The sequence below is a fragment of the Trichoderma aggressivum genome (assembly GCF_033847375.1).
Source record: "Trichoderma aggressivum f. europaeum strain CBS 100526 chromosome Unknown scaffold_040, whole genome shotgun sequence".
Lineage (NCBI taxonomy): Eukaryota > Fungi > Ascomycota > Sordariomycetes > Hypocreales > Hypocreaceae > Trichoderma > Trichoderma aggressivum.
The window spans coordinates 190,352-207,542 of NW_026946406.1; the positions used below are offsets into that span (position 1 = coordinate 190,352).

General features: G+C 52.0%; 6 protein-coding genes across 6 annotated transcripts; 4 read left to right on the plus strand and 2 right to left on the minus strand.

The window, feature by feature from the left end:
- Positions 1-450: 450 nt before the first annotated feature.
- On the plus strand, positions 451-1,608 carry Triagg1_8325 (uncharacterized protein; the record flags this gene model as incomplete). The annotated part of the gene is made up of 1 exon (XM_062903159.1): positions 451-1,608. One exon carries the CDS (start codon positions 451-453, stop codon positions 1,606-1,608), a length of 1,158 nt encoding a protein of 385 aa, XP_062752735.1.
- Positions 1,609-2,110: 502 nt separating this feature from the next.
- Positions 2,111-3,645, plus strand: Triagg1_8326 (uncharacterized protein; the record flags this gene model as incomplete). Its single annotated transcript, XM_062903160.1, has 2 exons — positions 2,111-2,294; positions 2,366-3,645. 2 exons carry the CDS (start codon positions 2,111-2,113, stop codon positions 3,643-3,645), a joined length of 1,464 nt encoding a protein of 487 aa, XP_062752736.1.
- Positions 3,646-3,881: 236 nt separating this feature from the next.
- Triagg1_8327 (uncharacterized protein) lies at positions 3,882-5,320 on the minus strand (the record flags this gene model as incomplete). Its single annotated transcript, XM_062903161.1, has 2 exons — positions 3,882-4,838; positions 4,889-5,320. 2 exons carry the CDS (start codon positions 5,318-5,320, stop codon positions 3,882-3,884), a joined length of 1,389 nt encoding a protein of 462 aa, XP_062752737.1.
- Positions 5,321-5,838: 518 nt separating this feature from the next.
- Positions 5,839-7,382, plus strand: Triagg1_8328 (uncharacterized protein; the record flags this gene model as incomplete). The annotated part of the gene is made up of 2 exons (XM_062903163.1): positions 5,839-6,033; positions 6,126-7,382. The coding sequence occupies 2 exons, from the start codon at positions 5,839-5,841 to the stop codon at positions 7,380-7,382; spliced, it is 1,452 nt and encodes a 483-aa protein (XP_062752738.1).
- Positions 7,383-7,906: 524 nt separating this feature from the next.
- On the minus strand, positions 7,907-14,121 carry Triagg1_8329 (uncharacterized protein; the record flags this gene model as incomplete). The annotated part of the gene is made up of 4 exons (XM_062903164.1): positions 7,907-9,839; positions 9,899-13,923; positions 13,989-14,063; positions 14,119-14,121. 4 exons carry the CDS (start codon positions 14,119-14,121, stop codon positions 7,907-7,909), a joined length of 6,036 nt encoding a protein of 2,011 aa, XP_062752739.1.
- Positions 14,122-14,776: 655 nt separating this feature from the next.
- Triagg1_8330 (uncharacterized protein) lies at positions 14,777-17,176 on the plus strand (the record flags this gene model as incomplete). The annotated part of the gene is made up of 6 exons (XM_062903165.1): positions 14,777-14,799; positions 14,859-14,985; positions 15,049-15,179; positions 15,252-15,532; positions 15,591-16,564; positions 16,634-17,176. 6 exons carry the CDS (start codon positions 14,777-14,779, stop codon positions 17,174-17,176), a joined length of 2,079 nt encoding a protein of 692 aa, XP_062752740.1.
- Between the last annotated feature and the right edge of the window lie 15 nt (positions 17,177-17,191).

The following is a 17,191-nucleotide window of genomic DNA, read 5'->3' on the forward strand; positions in this document are numbered from 1 at the left end:
CTTAGCGCTCGGAGAGAAATCGATCAAGTCATCGCGTCAATGGGCGAGCCTTTGACGTCTTGGAGGGTTACACCCAATATGTATAATGTATGTATAATACACGAATTAGGCAGGACGACAGGCTGTTGCATGCACAATCCGGGAGCTAGAGGAAGCCGGGTCGGTGAAAGGGTAGTAGAAAGAAGGTGAGAGAACTAGAATGGAAGATAGTCTTCACATCTTGCTTTGCTAGTGGGTTCGTTGATTGGGCCTGGCCGTCGATATGCAGCAGGTGAGGATGAACTTCTTATTCGGGTGAACTGCCGACATATTCTTTTTTTTATTCCTTTTGCTATGGGAACGTCTACATCTACACAAATCTACAAACGTATAAATGAATGCTCCAGGAAACGAGTCCTTTGTATGTTCCCCAAGTTGAAGGATCAGCCAACATCATCAACCTGTGCCACAATGAAAGCCTCCACGCTCACATCGCTGTCCCTTTCCCTCCTCTCAACCGCCTCATCCACGGCAGCTTCTTATTCCCTCCCTCCCCTTGTCGTCGATGTAGCCCCCGACCACGTCCGTCCCTACATCCTGCCTCGCTACAAGGGCCAGGCCATCAAGCTGACCACCTCTGGTCAAATCATCCGCTTCTCCATCACCACAAACTCCTCCGACGGCGCCTTTGCCGTTGTCCAGCACACCAGCAAATGGACGGGCTGGACTTCTGCGCGGCCTCACACTCACCGCGAGGCCCACGAGCATTTCTACTGCTCCAAGGGACGAGTCGAGCTGTGGACCAAGAAGAACGTGACGGGCGCCATTGACGAGGCTCGCGTGCTCACGCTGGGTGATTTCGGCACCGCTCCGCCCGGCACGATTCACACCTTTCAGCACACGGATCCGGATAGCCAGCTCACGCACATTTACAACCCGGCCGGGTTCGAAGAGCTGTACAACGTCTACAGCATCGGAGACTTTGATTCTCCCCACGGATCGCCGTATCAGCTGATCGGGGACGACCAGCAGCCCTTTGGCGATATCACACCCGAGCTAGAAGCCCAGCTCAACTCGCTCGACTTGTACGTGGCCAAGGCTGACGTCTACGTGCCGCGACGAGACTTTGTCAATGGCACCGCTGGCAACCCAAGCATCAACTGGCACAACGGCAACGTCTGGAACAACGGCAACAACTCGCTGTCCACGGATCCCACGGATCCGTACTACGTCGCCAAAGACTACGGGCCAAAGTACCTCAACAGCGAAAACGGCTACAAGGTCATCCAGACACTGCTCACGGCGGAGCAGACGCCCTACAAGAACTTTACCATTAGCACGCTCACGCTGTCTCCGAGGCTCGAGGGCGACAAGACGAATGCTGCTCAGCTGCCTCACCACTTTGCCATCCAGATGGACGAGGGCCAGCTTGCCCTGACGGTTCAGGGCTACAAGACGGAGTATCTCCTCCCCGGAGATGTTGCGTTTATTCCTTCGGGTACTCGTTTCGAGTATTACGCGACGGTGCCGTTTACAAAGTTTTTGTTTCTGAATGGTGGAGCAAAGGGATTGGATTATGAGTTGTTGGCGAAGGCGGTGCCGTGGGATTTTCCCGCGTATCCCGAGTGAGGCTTGGAAAAGAACATGGAGTATACGAAAATCAGGTAGCTTATAATGAAACAACTTACGTGATGAGATGTGAGTTGACATGATGGAAAAAGTATTTGATTCCATCTCACAATCTCATGTGCCTCGGCGAATCATGTCGAGTGGTAGATTAGGCTAATTCCTTGTGCAAATGCAGCCAATCCAAAGCGACTTACACGGATATGCCTTGTCCACTCATCTCAATGTCGCAATACTACGCTGTCGTAGAACCAACAGAGTGTAGATCAACTCCTTTGCAATCGTCATCAACAAATCTTCTAGGACTTGAAATACCCATCTCGTTCATCGTATAAATATTTACTGTTGAGTTGAGTTGTCACGTAGATCTGTGTAACCACTCTCCTCATTCAAATCCACCCTCTGTTTACTTCTGTTTGCAGTTGGCTTTCCCCTTGTTCATAGCAGAACTTACCACGGAGAGTTTTCCATCTTCTCATCTTGGTCAGCCTTTTCAGATACAACAATGACTCAGCGTCTACCGCCGTCCAAGGACTCTCCCACCATCATCATTGGGGCAGGCGTCTTTGGCCTCAGCACATCCATCCATCTCGCACAAAGAGGCTACACAAACATCACAGTCTTTGACAGCACCCCCTATGATGAGACGCTGTACTCTTACTTTGAAAGCTGTGACTCTGCATCCTCCGGTTCGTTGGATTCCTCGCTTACCAAAAACAGCACCAAGTCAACTCATATCCTACTCACACACTTCATCCAGACATAAACAAGATTATTCGCTCAGCGTATGGCTCTCAAACCGAATACCAGCATCTCAGCACCGAAGCTCTCTCTGCGTGGGCCGCCTGGAACGCAGAACTCAAAAATCACGATGGAGAGGGTATCAAGGGAATAACTCCCAACAGCTCCCTCTTTATTCCAAACGGCTACCTCAATTGCAGCGACTCCACCACCCTCCCCGACTTTGAGATTGCCACCGTCGAAAACATGGAGAGGGCTGGATATGACAGCACGCAGCTCATCAACAACAAACAGGCCGATATCCAGCTCGCCTCACAAAGGGCCATCGAATATGCTCTTCAGCCATTCAACAAACAAGTCCTCGGCGTTCTCGACACCACGGGGGGCCACGTCCTTGCCGACAAGGCCTGTATTTTTGCTCTTCACAAGGCAAAGAAGCTCGGCGTCCGCTTCGTTCTAGACCCTGTACAAGGCAAATTCACCTCCTTCACACACGACACAGCATCGGATTCCACCACCAAGACCGTCACCGGCATCACCACCGCGGACGAGAAACATCACGCAGCATCCATCATCGTCATCTGTTGCGGCGGTTGGACACCGTCGCTTCTACCGTCACTCGACTCACTCTGCGAAACAACCGCTGGTTCTGTCTTTATGCTCCGCATCCCGGAATCATCGCCCCTTCGCCAGCGTTTCCATCATTCTCGTTTCCCCTCGTGGTCGTTTAACATGCGTGAACATGGTGCCGACGGAGGCCTTTACGGCTTCCCCATCGATGAGCACGGTATTCTCAAGATTGGGTACAGAGGAACCAAGTATACAAACCCTCAGCAGCAGTCCGATGGACAAGAACGCAGCGTACCCGTGACCAAATGGAGCGGCAATCTAGGCGAAACTACAACATCAGTAATAAATCAAGTTCCCGAACAAGCTCACAAAGTGGTCGCCGAATTCCTGGGTGAATATCTCCCCGAGTTGGGCAACGCCGGAATCCACATCTCAGAGAGCCGCCTCTGTTGGTACACTGATTCTTTCGATAATCACTACGTTATCGACAATGTCCCTGGATATGAGGGTCTTGTATGTGCGACTGGGGGAAGTGGCCATGCGTTCAAGTTTCTCCCCAGTATAGGGAATTGGGTGGTTGATGTCATTGAGGGCGTTGGATTGGAACGACCTGCTATTAAGGCGTGGAGGTGGAGATTGTTGAAAGACGGCGACGAGCCTGTTAATAAGTTGATGGAGGGTAGTCAGGGGCATCGAGCACTGATTAACACTCCAATGGTGTCTATTTAACACAGTTACTACCCGTCAATAGTATTAGACATAGATGAGTTGCTTATACCAGTGTTGGATCTTACAAATCATGTCACATCATAGCCTCATGCAAGCAAAAGATGGCATATCAACATGTACATTGTAAATTGCAGCCATTTCGACTTTGAAGATAAACACCCATGCGCCATACATGTTTCATACAAATGCCCCTCCCCTTGGAAACAAGGATATACCCAACCCTCACCTCATTCGGCTCAGTTATTACCAATCTCCTCTTCCTGGTCTTCCCACTCGCCATCCTCTTCCTTTTGCTCGTTGACCTTGAACTCGGCATCACCAGCCAGCCCTTCGCTGTCAAACTCATCCACATCCATATCGCTGTAGTACTCGTAGTCATCCTCGTCATCTTCCTCCTCCTCGTCACCGTTGCCCTTTCCGCCCTTCTGAGATGCCTTTTGAGCCTCCTTGGCCGCCTTCTTCTTCTCCACATTGGCCTTTTGCTCGCGTCGTCGAGCCTCCTTCTCCTGCAGTCGCTTCTCCCATCGCTTCTCCAGCTCCTTGATTTCGCCAGCCGACTTGTGGATGTACTCGTGCCACATGACCTTACCCGAGCACATTCCCTCCTCGACCTTGGTCAAACGCAGTCGCATACGAGGTCCGAGCTCGACGAGCTTGACCACGTGCTTTTCTACATTTGCCTCTTCCGGCTCCTCATCTTGGCCGTTCTCTGCTGCGGCAGCTCGGGCTTTGGCAGACAGGACCTTTCGAGACGCCGTGTCCTGGACTTCAACTTCGGCATCGGTGTCGACTTCACTGCCACTCGTCACATCGGAGACATATCCATCGCCACCCTCGCCAATCATGTAGTCTGCGATATCTTCGAGTTTGCCCAAGTTGGGCACGTGGCTGCGTCGGCTGGTCTTGGTGTTGAGGAACTGCTCAGCCGCGTTGATTCGGCGCAGCTGCTTTGAGACTCCCGATCGTCTAGTGGTGATGGCATAGTGCCTAAAGTTGAGAATAAAAGTACCGTCGTCCTCCTTTGACGGCTCTCGGTTCAGGAGCAGCACTCTGCGAATCGACTTGATCGGCGTGGTTTGGGGGTTGATCGGGGGGAACATGGATGAGAAGACGGTGGTGGCTAATGACTCGAGATGCTTGGGGACCTTTGATTTGGCGGTTGAGCCAGGTCGAGAGAAGCCGTTCATGACGAGCTGACAATCATTAGTATGGAGCTGAGATTTGGGCTCAGTGGTGTCCTTACCAGAGGAGCGGCAAGAAACTCCTTGCCCATGCCCTTGGGATGCCTCTGGATCTTCTGGATATCCTTGCACAGGGAATACTTTTCGACTCGAAAGTTCAGCGTCGGTCCTCGAGGTGCCAGCGCAACTCTCATGTTGGTGTTGCCGCCCTCTGATCGCGAAAACAGCATCAAATGCGTCACTCCCAGCGGACCGCACATGACAACGTAGTCCTTCAATCGGTTTCCCCTTCGCTCCTTGAGCCTGCTAGCAGTGCCAGGCTCCATGACTTTGCGCACATCTGCCGCGAGCTGGCTGATGCTTGAGCCAACTTCTCCAGCGCCGATTCTGATAACCATGCTCTTGGGATCACGGGCCGAGGCATGTCCGGCCGAGTTGGGCTGCGGGTTGTTTGCGCCCATGTGGGTGCGCTTCTTGACTCTTCGTTTTGCCATGGCTGATTGATTTGGTTTGTAGGTGATGAGGAATTGCTTTGTTGCAAAGTGGACATCCAATGGATTATACCAAGATTATACAGCCAGTCCAATACAAGAAGAAAGAAAAAGTTTAGCCCAGGCCAGGCGATAAGAGCTTATCGCAGCGATGCCGCCCCACCAACTTTTTTCTTGAGCAACCCGCTTATGCATGTAAGCAGCTCTTTGGAGGAGAAAGATTCTTCCGCAAAATCTCTTTAATGACATTAGCCAGTGTTCTGCATGCATTAAGCAAATAGATGCAACAATTGAACACCTTTATAGCGAAAACGCCACGATTTCGAACCCCCCCTTTTCCCGCACAAATCCTGATATAGACGTAATTGTTCAAAACCCCTGCACACATCAACCTCGACCGGGGTTCATCGCACTGCGTCCTGATTTGCTGCTGCAAAGTCGACCCCCAAAAAAAAGTTGTTCAAGGCCTCGTTCGTTTCGTTTCTATCCAGCATATCCAAGGCGGAAACATCAGAGCAACAATGAGCGGCGCAAAGAGGCAAAAGATTGCGCACGATGCGCCGGCAAAGCGGCGTCAAGCAGAAGCAGAAGCAGGAGGCAGCACCTCCAAGGCATCTCCGGATCCTCCCACTGAAGAAGAATCGGCGACGCTCGATGTTGCTTCCTCTGGCGATGCTGCAGATGCACCGGAGGAGCCCAAGACGTTCAAGGAGCTGGTACGAGACAAGAATGTGGTGGATTGAATGTTGCAATTTTTTTTTAAAAAAAAAAACACTCAAGACTAACAAGATTCCTCTCTTTTCTCTAGGGCATCGTCGATTCATTATGCGAAGCCTGCGAGTCTCTAAACTACAAGCACCCCACGTCCATCCAGGCTAAATCCATCCCCGTTGCCCTCCAAGGCCGCGACGTCATCGGCCTCGCCGAAACTGGTAGCGGAAAGACCGCCGCGTTTGCTCTGCCGATATTGCAGGCCCTCCTCGAGAAGCCCCAGCCGCTATTCGGACTCGTCCTTGCTCCCACTCGAGAACTTGCCGCCCAGATCGGACAATCGTTTGAAGCTCTGGGAGCCCTCATCTCGCTGAGATGTGCCGTTATTGTCGGAGGTCTAGACATGGTTCCCCAGGCCATCGCTCTCGGGAAGAAGCCCCATATCATCGTTGCCACGCCCGGTAGATTGGTGGACCACTTGGAAAAGACAAAGGGCTTCTCGCTGCGGTCCCTCAAGTACCTGGTCATGGACGAAGCCGACCGTCTGCTGGACATGGACTTTGGTCCCAGCATCGACAAGATCCTCAAGTTCATCCCTCGCGAGCGTCGCACATATCTCTTCTCCGCAACTCTCAGCTCCAAGGTCGAGAGTCTCCAGAGAGCCAGTTTACGGGACCCTGTCCGTGTTAGCGTCAGCTCAAGCAAATACCAGACCGTGTCAACCTTGCTCCAGCACTACATCCTCGTGCCTCACAAGTGGAAGGACACATATCTCATCTACCTCGTCAACGAGTTTGCCGGAAAGTCCATCATCATCTTTACACGCACAGTCTTTGAAACACAGAGAATAGCCATCCTGCTACGAACTCTTGGCTTCGGCGCCATCCCACTTCACGGACAGCTATCCCAGTCATCTCGTCTCGGTGCCCTCAACAAGTTCAAGGGAGGATCCCGCGAAATCCTCGTCGCCACCGACGTCGCTGCTCGTGGTCTGGATATCCCCGCCGTCGACGTGGTGCTCAACCTGGATCTGCCTCAGGACTCCAAGACGTACATCCATCGTGTCGGTCGAACAGCCCGTGCCGGTAAATCCGGCATCGCCATTAGCGTCGTCACGCAGTACGATGTCGAGATTTATCAGCGCATCGAGGCTGCGCTTGGCAAGAAGCTGGAACTCTACCCGACAGAAAAGGAGGAGGTCATGGCTTTCCAGAGCAGAGTCGAGGAGGCCCAGAGGGAAGCCAGGGTGGAGATGAAATCCTTCCTTGAAAGCAGGGATAAGAAGGGCAAAGGAAAAGGAAAGACGGCTGGACCCAAGAGGAGAAGAGACAATATGGATCAGGAGGAGGGCTAAAGGTTCAGTTTCTAGAAAGAGAAAAGTTGGAAAAGAAAAGATGGGAAAAGTCTTTGTGGAACAATGGTGTTTAAAGGGCAAACAGAACGGGTGTTTAAAGGTGCATTAATCTTGTTGGTTGTCAACTTTGGGGTGCTTCGTATTTTCTTAACTTATCTGAGAATTTCATCATGCCGACCAAATCTAAAGATGCAAGTGAAATTGTACATTCTGCTCACCTCAAACACATCCAAGAAGGATTCAGAACCTTTCGCAACGAACACAAGCAGCATCACCATCTTTAACAAATCACGACAGACAGTAAAGACAATAATCCATATGCTTTACTAACTAAGTACGCCAGAATTGTCCAAACCAAGAAAGACGCATCCTGAACCATACCCAACCCCCTTCCAACTATCCAACCCAATAGCGAATATCCTCAGAGGGATGGGGAAAAAAAAAATCGACAAAGCAAGTCCTTCTCCTCTTCTCCCGCCCGCAAAAAAGAAAGAAAGACATCAAAATTCCCACCAAAGGCAAGCTCATGTCCCCATATCTACAGATTCGTCGTGATCTGCCGGCGTATGTGGTTCCGCCATCTCGGTATCCTCTTCATGGCCTTCTTCATCCTCTTCCTCTTCATCCTCTTCCTCTTCCTCTTCGCCGCCTTCTTCATGAATATCCTTACCGTGGTCACCTTCATCATGCTCCTCCTCGCCCTCCTCGGCTTCTTCGGCTTCATCATCTCCGTGCCCTTCATCGTCTTCATCGTCGTCTTCCTCCTCGTCCTCTTCTTCGTCGCCTTCGCTTTCGCTGTCAGCGTCTTCGCCACTGGTTTCGCCGCTTTGAATCGTCCGTCCCAGATGCGGGAACATCAAGCTCGGTGGGACGTCCTCTTCATAATCATCCGGAACATCACTTAGATCGCTTTCTTCGGCGGACTCGTCAAGACTGTGCGCATCATCACTCTCAAGCTCTTCTTCCTTGTCTTCCAACTTGGAGTCGTCATGGCCGTCGTGGCCATCCTCCTCGTATGCATGCGTGTCTGGCATATCAGTATCCTCCCCAGCTTCTCGTCTAACTTGTGCATCTGGTCCTTCTTCCTCGTCGCTGTCGGCATCACTAGCACCGGCGTTTGGCGTCTGGCTTTCGCGTTTTGCACTCGACATGCTTCCAACACGGCTTCTCGGGAGAGCCAACTTGGGTGTTTCCAGAGACCGAGTAACAGCTTGTTCCGCCTTACGAAGGACGTCCGGCCTACGAACCCCAGTTTTTCGAGTCCGCGGTGCTGCTTCGGACTTTTCTCCCTCTAGCGGCGTCGCAGTGCCGGGGAGGCTATCATGAGTGCTTGGAGGATTGAGTATGTTGCTGAGAGAACTCGTCGGCTTGGAATCAGCTTGGGCTGCAGCCGCAGCCGCCGCCTCGAGCTTGGCAGCAATCTCTTTGGCCTGGTTGCGCTCTTCGATAATCTTGCTTGGCTCCTGTCCAGGCAACGTTGCTGCCACATCGACATAAATCTTTGAGTAACAATCATTAATCAAGTCATCGATCCCGGCGACCTTCATCAAATTGGCATTAAGCTTCTTCAATTCGATGGCCTCCTTCATGCAGTTAAAGGCTGGAATGTTTGCCTCGTCACGAACAGCCCACTCAGTAATCCTCTCGCTAAAGATTTCAAACTCCTCGGTAGACAGTGTCTTGAAAGCATCATCGGTAGGATGGGGGATATTGTGCGTGTCTCTCAACAGCTTCAGATACGCCATGCAGCAGGACTGCCACAAGTCGACAAAGTGGTAGAAATCTGCGCCCTTCTTTCGGAGACGACGAAGCAGCTGCTCCAGGTTTGTCTTGTCGGACATGATCACGAGGAGATTGGTCATGAACCGCACATATTGTTCAGTAAAGACATGGTGACGACCTGGACGCTCTGCGTCGCATTTCCACACATTCATCACCATCGTCTTGGTAAACATGTTTTCTCTCAAGATGGCAAAAGCAGCCTTCGCCGCTACCTTGATGTCACTAACTTGTTCCATGATGCTCTCATCGAACAGAATCTTGGCATGGCGTGCGACAATCCGATGCTGCCAGTTAGACTTATCCTTCTCCTTGAGCTTCACGAGCGTCGGGATAATGTACTCTTCCCAGTCCTCAGGTTCTGCGAATGAAGCAAAGATATCATCCGGTTTAAATTGCACGCCCAACGGTTGCTCCGATAAAAGTTCGGCTGCCTCTTTGGCAGGGAGATCCCCTCGCATCACAAGCTTGTGCACAATAGAGACGATCTTGTAATGCGGCTCGAGTATCGGATCGCTACTGCGGGACTTTCTCGCATTATTGGCCACATTGACGGCGTCTTTTAGCGCTTTTAGCACTGTTTGAACTCCGATCTTGGTGTCCTTATCGCTGCTGTCGAGTTCTTCTTCTGGAGTCTGGTACATCTTCCAATAACACTTGGCTAGCATATACGGATTCCTGTTTCAACAATTAGTGCCGTCTCATGCCACATACAATCTGCCTGATATAACACTTACTTCCAGTTCCCGGGCTTGCGCTCTATGGCCATTCTGAAAAGCTTGGCAGCAAACTTCCATACTTTGTACTCCGTCATCTGCTCGTGTAGGATCCTTTTGAATGTCCCAGCGCCCATATTTTGGATAAAGAACCGCTCCTGATCGGAATGCTGGAAGGGCTCCATGGCAAATGGCTCTCGACTTGAGGCGTACAGACGCATTCCAAACTTGTGATACAAGTCATGTAGCGGATCTTCGTCGTTGACTTCAATCTCCTGATATCTTGAATGAGACAGGGCCAACGTGTAGCAGTGGATTGCGTTCCTCTGGAATTTGACCAGTTCGGGTCGATCCTTGTTCATCTTGTCAGCAGTCCACAGCACTGCTTCGTCTAGATCGTAGTCGAAGCATTCGGCCAGCCGGAACCACGACTCCCAGCTATCTGAACTGAATTGGAGCTGTAGCCTCAGGAAGGTCGCCCCAATGCGAAGGTCATCTGTTGCACCTGGTGTCTGGCGTCGGTTCAAATCAACAGCTTTGAACTTGGTCAGTGCTATCATTCCGAGCAAGAAAAACCAGCCGTGTTTTGCCAGCGCAGCTTCCGGTGTATTTGTCGAAACAGCATCAACCGATACCTCTCCGAATAACGCTTGATACAATCGAAGTGGATGGATGGGCTTTTTGACGAGTTCGGTGAAGTTGCGAAGGTTATGGATCATCTGGGGTGTAGACTTTGGCTGTCCAATAGTTTGTTGCATATGGTCAATGGCCGTCTTGAGATCTGACTTTAAGAGGTCTTTCATCGGCATGCGATTTGCCAGAATCATAACCTTTTCAACTAGCTGCATCGTCTGACGCTTCTCGAGTTTCTCATGCGGACAGCCGTGGTCTTGAACTTCCCACACTCCAACACCAAGTTTGAGTCCATAGAGATCATAAACCACCTGCCCCAGGTAGTCTTCCCAGTTTTCGATATTCTTGTTCTTAAGCAATTCCATACGCATGACTTTAAGGAAGATTTTGTTGGATGCCTTGCAGCACTTTCGAAGACCAATTACTTGATGAATGGCGGCGAGGAAGTCGGCCAGATCCTTTTCCGGAGCAATGGACTCTTGAAGGGGCAGCCCTGCTCTGAACATGGTGAACTGTAGACACCAGGTGCGCACCTGCATTTCTCGCAATTTGGTGATGAGAGACTGGAAAGTAGAATTCGAAGACGGCGCTTTCTTGCCTCCAATGGCGGCCTCGTCCTCGCACAAGAATGCAGTGTGAAGAATGGAGCTCACCTTGGCGAGAGCACTGCAGCTTGACTTGAGGTGGTCATCGTCAATGATGTCGAATGCAGAGGGGTCGTTCAAGGCCAATGTTAGTGCCTGGATCAGCAACTCATCGAGTGACTTCAAGGTCCTCATGTAAAGAAGCAAGCGAGACTCGTCCGGCAGCTTGGCGTACTTTTCACTCTCCAGATCCGCCACAATGAGTTCGATGCTTCTGAGGTGGCATGAGAACCTCTTGGTTGTATATTTTATGGCTTCATATGCATCTCCAAGTCGTGACCACAGAAATAGCCTCAGCTCGGTGCTGCTGCTACGTAGAAATTTCCATAGATCACGCATGCCTTGGGTTGCACAATCCGAGATAGACTGCTTGTTCTTTTGTGACTCTGAATCAGCCGAGGATGCGACATCCGAGTCCGCCAGATCGTCCTGCTTCTCTACCGATATACAGACGGATGAAGGGTTAAGAACGGGCTCCAGGGTTTCAATAACGTGAACGGGGCTTTCCATCCCTTCTTGAAAAAGGCTGAGGAAAAAATCCATGGTGGTGAGTTTGGATATCTCTCGATCTGCAGCCACTGGGGAGATGGTTGGCATAACTACATTATTTGGTAGAGTCAGCGTGTCTACTTTCTCTTCCGACAGGAAATCACGAAGTGATGTCCACAACAGGAGAATGTGCTCTCTGACTGGATTGTCCGAGAGCGACGACACCAAGACGGACGCCCACAAAAACCTGACGCATAGGGTGTCAGTTTGCGGCCGGTCCATCAGGCGTATATATGCCGATGCTAAATCTAGCCATCGCTGAAGTCGATATTTGGTTTCCATGCGAGTTGCATAATCAACGGCGCTGCTAGGGTTGGTGATTCGCTCGTAAATGTCAATGTAGAGTTCGAATACCATGGGGATTAGGGATTCCAGGTCAGCGAGTGCTTCGGGCGGAGAATACTGCAGCTCCTCCGAAACCAGTTTGTATAACGATGAGTCGGTTGTGTTTAGCATTTGGACCACCGCAGTCTTCATAGCATCCGACCACTTGAAGGAAGCATAACTGGAGCTTATTGTCTTCATCCACTCAAAAACAATATCGTCGCTCGTTATATACTCATGCCTCTCCTCCACTCTCTGAGCGAAGTCTCTCAAGCCTTTAGCTTCATTAAAAGGAACATTCACAGCTTGATCCTCGGATCCAGTCTTGGCATGCTCCAAGAAGGAAGAGAGCCCCAAAGTGGCTTGTTCTTTCTTATTAAGAAAAACCATGGCAACGTCCTCTTTGAAGTCGGCAATCAGGGTGCGCAAGTCTTTGGATCCCACATGAGTGAATTTGGACAACCGATCCTCAGCGACGCACAGGTTTAGAACCTCATCGAGGTACTCGATAGTTTCTTTATCCTCAACTCCAATGGTCTCGAGTAAGTTCTTTGTCATGGTAAAGAGATGCTGGTCAGCTTCTTGAAAAGGGCGAAGTTGGTTAGCAATAACAGTGTTCGGATCAGGAGCTTCCTCGGCTTGAGAAGTTTCCGCTCTTCTACGGACTCTTTTGCTCCTCTTTTCAGTCACATTCTCTTCGTCAGCACCGTCTGGTAGTCCCGCAGCAGACTGTGATCGCTTCCTGGCTGAATGTTGCGCGTTGGACTCCTTTTGTGTCCCGTCAGAGCCTTTGGCAGCGTCATCGACAACATCAGACGCCTGGCTCCCTTTCGACTCAACTGGCGGCGTCACAGACGCTTTCTCGTCCTTTCCATTGGTATCCGCAGCCTTTTTCTCTTCGGGCAAAGTGCCATTCTGGGGCTCATTGGTGGTTTCGTCTCGCGATTCATCCATCTCTGTATCCTGCTTGGCCGTTTGCAAGATTAGTCTGCAAACTTCCAAGGCATCCTTTGTGCTCTCAACGCATTTCATGAGCTCGAGCCCGAGATCGGACCACGACTCAACATGCTTGCTCGACGGTTCTACGTCGCTCGACACGGATAGGGTCTCATCGGCATTGTCGGCGGGTAGCAGCTGTTGGGTAATCTGCATTTCTGGTGGGATGGAGAGGCTCGAGGTCGGGTCTGGCAAGAATGGGATAGGGTCAAGGTGACGCTTCAATATTGAGGGCAATTTTTTCTTTAGCCAAGGCGCCATGGCAGGGTGTGACAATGCCATGTCGTCGCCGAGAAGATCCAAGTACATCTTGAGCTGCTCCCCAGCCAAGCTCTCCGCGAGAGAGGGGGGTTCAACCTCCATTACAGCCGGATCATCATCTAGCTCTATTGCAGCCTCCAGACAGTATCGTTTGATTCTTCCGCTATTCATTGCGCCAGCAAATCTCGCCGTTTTTCTCCACAGCTCTGGATCTGAAGGGTCCTGGTCCAGTGCCGAAGTCCAACTGTCGAGAACTTTCTTTCCTTGGTCGCTGCGATAGTATATCTGGAGCTTGTTGCTCCATTCGGGATTTGAGCTCTTCTCATCTTTTAGTTTATCCAGGTAAAACTGCCCATAGTTCTTATAGGAGAGGTAAAGTGCAAGCGCAAGACTAGCAGCCACTCCATCGGCACCGCCCGCGGCGACATCGAGTCCATCGGCAAACGATTCGGGTGCTGAAGTTGCCTCCTGGCCATCGCTCTGTAGCTCCGTTCGCTCGTAGTCGGTTTTCGCTTCTCGATACTTGAATATCTCCGACTCGAAAAGCTCGTCGTAGGCTGCGCTGGCGGCTTCGCGGGACCGGATGCCTTGCGCGTGGAGCTTTAACGCATTCTGAAAGCGCTTGAGAGCTTCGTCGACCTACAGCAGACGTCAGCATCCGGAAGCCTTGCATTGCATTGATGGAATACATGTGTGCGACTCACGTGAAGCTCCTTGGTGGTATCGATCTGCTCGTCGATATTTTCCTCCGGCTCAAGGTTGATGGCCTGGAAGGCGGGCTGCGGCAAAGGGTCAGCATGAGCATCATCAGGGGAGCAGGGCAATTGGACGCACCATGATCGCAAGCGATATGCGCACACTGACAAAGCCAGCATTCGCGATGGTGTGTGTTTGTGTTGCGGGTTGGTGGAAGCCGGGGGTTCATCTGGTCCTTGAATGACGTTTGGAAGTCGAGCTCGCTCAACCTGGCGCGTCGCGTTAATTCAATTGGCCCGAGGCGATAAGATTAAGCCGTGCATCAGTGCCTGTCGTGCGTGTCCTGTGCTGTGCTGTATCGAAGTCACCTGCAGCGCCCGCAGTAGAACCGCCCGCACTGCACGGCTAGAGCTCAGCGCTGAGAGGCCGCTGTAGCGCTGTAGTGGAGGGATGTGGCGCACCAACGGCTGACTAAGACGCCGCCTCCAGGGGCCAAATATAGGCGTGGCAGGGACCTGTTGGGCAGATTGGATCGCTATCAGTCGAGGCCTGTAGAGCCCCCCCGTATCTTGTACCTCTGGCGGGCTGGCTCCACGTGCAGGCGCAGCGAGGCTGGTCATACGTGGTCAGTGTGGCCCAAGAATCCTTGCTCGAAGCTCGATAGCTCCTCCAATCCCACGGTTTGCGCAACGATTGCTGCTCTGCATGGCTGCTTTGCATGCTTGACCGAACCCTCAATCTCTCGAATCCAGCGCCATCCCATTGACCGCGCAATTGCGTGAGCCTGCTCGCCGCCATGGTTGCGCCAGCAGTGCCTGAGTGAGCCCCCCCGCCGTGACGGACAGCTTCGCACGACGCCGCCTAACACAATTCACCAGATTATCCGAGGACGTCCTCCACGAGTCGATCGATGCCAGGACGGAATCGCTTGCCGCGTTGCGAGAGCTGGGCCCGCCGGATCTTGTGCATCTCGTGAAGCAAGCAGTGCGCAATCCGGGAAAGCAGGTTAGCCATGGCGACAATCCCGGAGCACGAGACAGCGCAGCTAAAGTTCAGGTGTAATTACAGGCCGGCGTCTACCATCACGTTACCGGTGTCGATGCGTCGTCTTCGGCAAGTCTTGCGGCTTACATCAACACGCTGACGTACAGAGACCATGACCCAAACACAACCACCAGAATCGTGGAGGGTGTATACTGGTAGGTGGCGGAGACACTCCTATGCGATTGCTGCTTGCGAAGCAAGACTTGGGAATGCTGACGGTGGCAAAGCTGCTACAATGCCTTCTCTCGGTTAGACATGCGGGTGCATGTGTCGATTCCCGGAACTGTCGAGAGCTACTGCGTCGACGAGCGAGGCGAAAAGCGAAAGGCATCGGACGACCTGTGGCTGGAAACATATCTTTGCAGCGTCCTAAGAGCATACTCGTACGCCGACGACGGTAGCGGCGATAGCATCCGCAAGATTGTCGGCGTCCGAAGATTCAATCCCGTCACCAACACAGAGACTGAGCATCGCTTTCTTAACTCGGCCGAACAGCTCTTCTTTAGAGGTACGAAGAGTTCAAGAAAGTGAAAGTTGTTTACGACAGTAGGCTAATTCCGTTACAGGATGGCAACTAGGATCCGATTCTATTGTTCAGGTCCCTACGAATGTATCAAATCATCTCACCACCGGATTGCTCAAGTATCTCGAGACTACCGGCCGCTATACATCCGGCATCAACCTCTTCGAGAAGCTTCGCACTCAAAGCGTCGAGGTTGCCTCGCTGTTGGCAAAAGTAATGTTCATGGGCCACGAGGAAGTGTCAGGAGTAAAGGTTCTCTATCAGTCGCTTCAACAAACTCCAATGGACTATGTCATGCTCGACACGCAGGCAGATTTCCTCTTGAAGAAGGCCTCGAAAGCCGAGACACCAGAGTTGAAAGAGGAGAGGCTCAGGATGGCCCTCGGCTGTGCAGACCGCAGTACCATTGCTGCGCCAAGCGAATTTGGCACTTGGGCCAGGTTGGCTCAAGTCTATGTTGCCATGGAGGACTGGGAGAATGCTCTAACAATTCTAAACTCGTGCCCCATGTTTACTTATCAGGACAAGGACTCTCCTCTGATGCCTGAGCCGAGAGACGTTCACCTGCCCACCCTTCCCGAAACGCGCCTTGATGAGATTGACAGCGAACCAGAGTCGAGATACTCGGAACAAGTTGACCCGAGTTTACTGAGTCTGAGGGCAGCATCCTACCGCGGCACATTTAAGAAGGCGTACAGCATATTGACGGAAATGACGTCCAAGATTGGTTGGGATCAGCTTTTAAAGATTCGCAGCAACGTCTTCGTCATGGAGGACGAGTACCGTACCGAGAAGCAGGAAGCCACCCAGGCCGCCCAGCCGAAGCGGAGTCCAAGTATGGATGGCCTTCGCGGCACACCAGACCCAACTACGAATGGAGACGAGGGCTCGGACGATGGGAATGACAAGGCTTCGGAGCCGACCGCAACGACATTGGCCCCCAATGGAGAGGGCGGTGGAGTTGAGAAGCCTTCCAGTACAGTGGACCCGGATGAGGTCAAGGCCGATAATGAGAATGTGAGTCGAGACAATAGGCCCTTGCGCAAACGCCAGCCATGACTATTTATTGACACATTGAGGGTATAGGGCACGAATGCCGATGACCATCTCTCCAAACTAAACACCAAACGGCTCTGTGAGCGTTGGCTTGATAGCTTGTTCATGGTTCTCTATGAAGATCTGCGAGTCTACACGATCTGGCGCACGCAAATGGCCCAGTACCGCGCGCAGCAGATACAATACAAGAAGTCGGCGGAAGAGTGGGAGATTCTCGGTTCGCTTGCGGAACGGCTGCAGCACTTTGACGAGGCCGCCGAAGCATACCGTGCCTGCCTGTCCCTGCGCTTCAGCCCCAAGGCCCTAGCTGGTGTGCTCCGCGTCTTTGAGAAGACCAAGAGCACGAGAGAGACGGTGGCGGCAGTGATTCGACTGGTTACCTGGCAGTACAGGTGGTACAGCGAGTTCAGCCCGGAGCTCCTGCATACCATCCGGACCCTGATCGAGGATGAAGGCGCCGTCAAAGTCAGGAGCATCATCCAAGCAACAAGCCTCCCGCAGCATGTGCTTGATCTGACGCACCACTATGCGGCTCTATGCGCAACATTCCGCAGCAGCGGCACAGATGGTTAATAAGGGGAATGGTGG